Below are 2,831 nucleotides of genomic sequence, written 5' to 3' on the forward strand. Positions count from 1 at the left end.
TGTTTCTCTTAGAAATGTACCTGCAGCAGGAATTTCAACTGCGATCCCACCAACAAAGATCCATGCCTTTACATAGTTCCCCCACCTCTGGAATGACTTTTCAGGTAGAATAAGCACAACGCATGCAGTACCAAAGCATCGATCTGCTTCCTACAACAACGCATGAAGTAACACAGCTTCTGCTTCCTCCCATAGCTTCCGCTTCCGCTTCCTGCAACATCTCATCCAGTAATCCCCAATGCCGTTGTTCAAACTGACTAGTGCTTACTCTTTCGTCATACTTTCCAGTCCACCACCTCGATGCCAACCAAACTTTAGTTAGTGAACTCGTAATTTTAAAAAGAGTGAGATGTAGTTATTTCAAAGTAGAATAGCACATACCTATGTTTCAACAGTCCTTCAAGTCGCCACCCTTTTCCCTCCTCCTTTATTCGGGCTTGGGACCGACAATGCATTTGCATTGGCGGAGTTAAAAAGGGGTTAGTACAGTTGAGTAGAGTCCACCACCTAAATATCAAACACATATACATACATATGCAAATTCCACAATAAAAAAAAATTAAAAAATAGATGAATAAGATAAGCTATTCCATCTAACAAAATTATCCACAGAAAGACAGTCTCCACAAAATGAAGTTACATGTATAATAAAGTACCTGAAGCTTACATGGAACTCAAAATGAAGCTTACATATCTAATAAAGTACCTTAAGCTTGCATGGAACTCAAAATGAAGCTTATGCACATATCTAATAAAAGTTAAACTAGTTCAAGTTTACTTCCTAACAACGAGGAGGGAGAAAATGGAGAAACGCTTTAGGCCATATAACATTTCCCTGCCCAATTTGTCCAAGGGTTCGAAAGTGGTTATATGGTTCAGGTATCTCACATGAGCTTTCGATAATAGCTTCAATGCAGACTAGGAAATTGCCCTCCCCTATGGTTCTTCTACCAATTTTATGTCCCGGATCAACACTTATCACCCTCCCAGATGCAACTTTTTTCAAGGGCCAATGAGCTCTAACATCCACTTCAGCATCAACGTAACTGGTATCCTAGAAAATAGTAGTGCAAGAAACATTACTAGTCGAATCTGGTTATTTCATTAAGAATATAAAAAAGATTAAATATATTACATACATTGGAAGCTGCATTATTGTAAGAGAATCCAGAAGAAGAAGATGGTCCATTAGGGGTACTAGGATTGATTGGTATCATACGGAGAGAGTCCGTGACTTGTTTGAGTCACCGATCTACTTGCCCTTGAAATTTGTTAGTCACCGATCAAGTTTCTCTTCAAACAAGGTCGCTAAGTCGGAAGTAAGCCTTCACTTGTTTTGATTCCTCTTGACATAAGGAGTCGAGTTCTTCAATTTTGATTTGGAGCAACCCGATCCCATTAACCCGACAAAGGCGTCCTCTACCATCCTTGCCAAGAACCTATTTAATTGGCAGAATTTAATTTATGCTTATAACTAATATTCTAGACTAATTTACCATTTGAAATAAAATAATTAAATTTCAAACCTCCGCCACAGCATCACAAGTCGGGTCTGATTGAGGATTGGAGGCGGAATGTGCTCCAATCTTATCCTATTGATAGATAAACATACCAACTCCGAGTATCAATACCATATTTATGTATGTAAATTGCAAAATCACAAAAGGTACCATATAAAGACTTACCGCCAAATCCTGTCTTTGCGGAATTTTGTTTTTCCCGTGGCTATGCATGCCTAGGTACAGATCACCACGGAAAACTTCTACATCTGGCACACCTCTTTCCTTTGCAATCTCATGGCGAACAAGTTTTGCCGGTGTCCTTCCTGAGTAATTGGGTTCTGTTTGCTTCGCACGATTAATTTTATTTGTCGCACTTTTTGCCTACACGTCATTGATAAAAAAAATAAACCAGTATACAAAGAGAGATCACAATTTATCAGAGAACATATTATCGAATTGGTAATGTAAAATGACTGGTTATGGTTTACAAACCTTAAAGTCATCTGAATTACAGAGCTCCACAAAAGCTCTCCAATCCTCCAAAGGAATGTCTTCTGGGGCTTCCATTGTTCTCACTTCTTCCGGATCCTTACCATCAAGGTATATCTTCTTTAAGTCATACTTGTGGCTCCTCCAGGCAGCCATGATCTTGTCCCGAACATAATCACCACCAACCCCCTCATCATCATCATCACCCTCAAATTGAAACATATTATTCAAACTATCAATTATGGTTTTATAAAGGGAAGCTATCGTTCTTAGCACAACTCATAATCATATCCTGGAAAAGACTTATAATATCGGGATCTCGGCTTAACAAAGCGTAGCAATTTCACTAGACAAGTGATGTACACCCTCGTTTAGGGAGCAAGGTCGCAAGGTGTCTTGATTTAGTCGAAGAACAATTTTCTCACCCGGTTTCAACCTTTTCGAAAGCGGAATAGCTGGGCCTCTAGTATTACCCGACCTTTTTCGTGAAGTGGCAGACATACCTGATCATAAAATGGGTGAAAGTCAGAGAAGTAAAATGTTATGTAGCCTAATGTCAACAAAATAAGGTCTCAAAATTTCAGTAAATAACATGTTTAATGTTATACGCTAATAACATGTCTCAAGAGTTGATGACCAAAGATAGAAAATAAGCATATGGGCACAACTTTGATGGCAATGAACTTTAAGGTAATATCCTTGTAAATACCACATTACCTGCCCCTGGGGAGTCCTGAAGTCGAATTGAACCATGTGAAGTGCTGCTAACCATTGTAAATTACCTGATCTTAAAAAAAAATGCATTATAAAACAAATAATCAAACATGGGGCATGCACAAG

At 38.7% G+C, this 2,831-nt stretch overlaps 1 protein-coding gene across 1 annotated transcript; it reads right to left on the bottom strand.

Moving 5' to 3' along the window:
- Positions 1–1,295: 1,295 nt before the first annotated feature.
- On the bottom strand, positions 1,296–2,230 carry LOC147522669 (uncharacterized). Its single transcript, XM_086557482.1, has 4 exons — positions 1,995–2,230; positions 1,686–1,883; positions 1,527–1,592; positions 1,296–1,439 (listed from the first exon to the last, which is right to left on the bottom strand). The coding sequence occupies exons 1-4, from the start codon at positions 2,211–2,213 to the stop codon at positions 1,296–1,298; spliced, it is 627 nt and encodes a 208-aa protein (XP_086413608.1). The 5' UTR covers positions 2,214–2,230.
- Between the last annotated feature and the right edge of the window lie 601 nt (positions 2,231–2,831).

The sequence above is a fragment of the Coptis chinensis genome, chromosome 1, assembly GCF_015680905.1.
Source record: "Coptis chinensis isolate HL-2020 chromosome 1, ASM1568090v1, whole genome shotgun sequence".
Taxonomy (NCBI): Eukaryota; Viridiplantae; Streptophyta; class Magnoliopsida; order Ranunculales; family Ranunculaceae; genus Coptis; species Coptis chinensis.

Bases quoted from the DNA above. Each gene is read 5' to 3' on its own strand.
- LOC147522669 (XM_086557482.1), bottom strand. From the start codon at position 2,213: ATGTTTCAATTTGAGGGTGATGATGATGATGAGGGGGTTGGTGGTGAT. The intron at 1,884-1,994 runs GTTTGTAAACCA...AATGACGTGTAG, and splicing joins GTAATTCAGATGACTTTAAG to GCAAAAAGTGCGACAAATAA. The intron at 1,440-1,526 runs GTTTGAAATTTA...CCAATTAAATAG, and splicing joins CTTGTGATGCTGTGGCGGAG to GTTCTTGGCAAGGATGGTAG.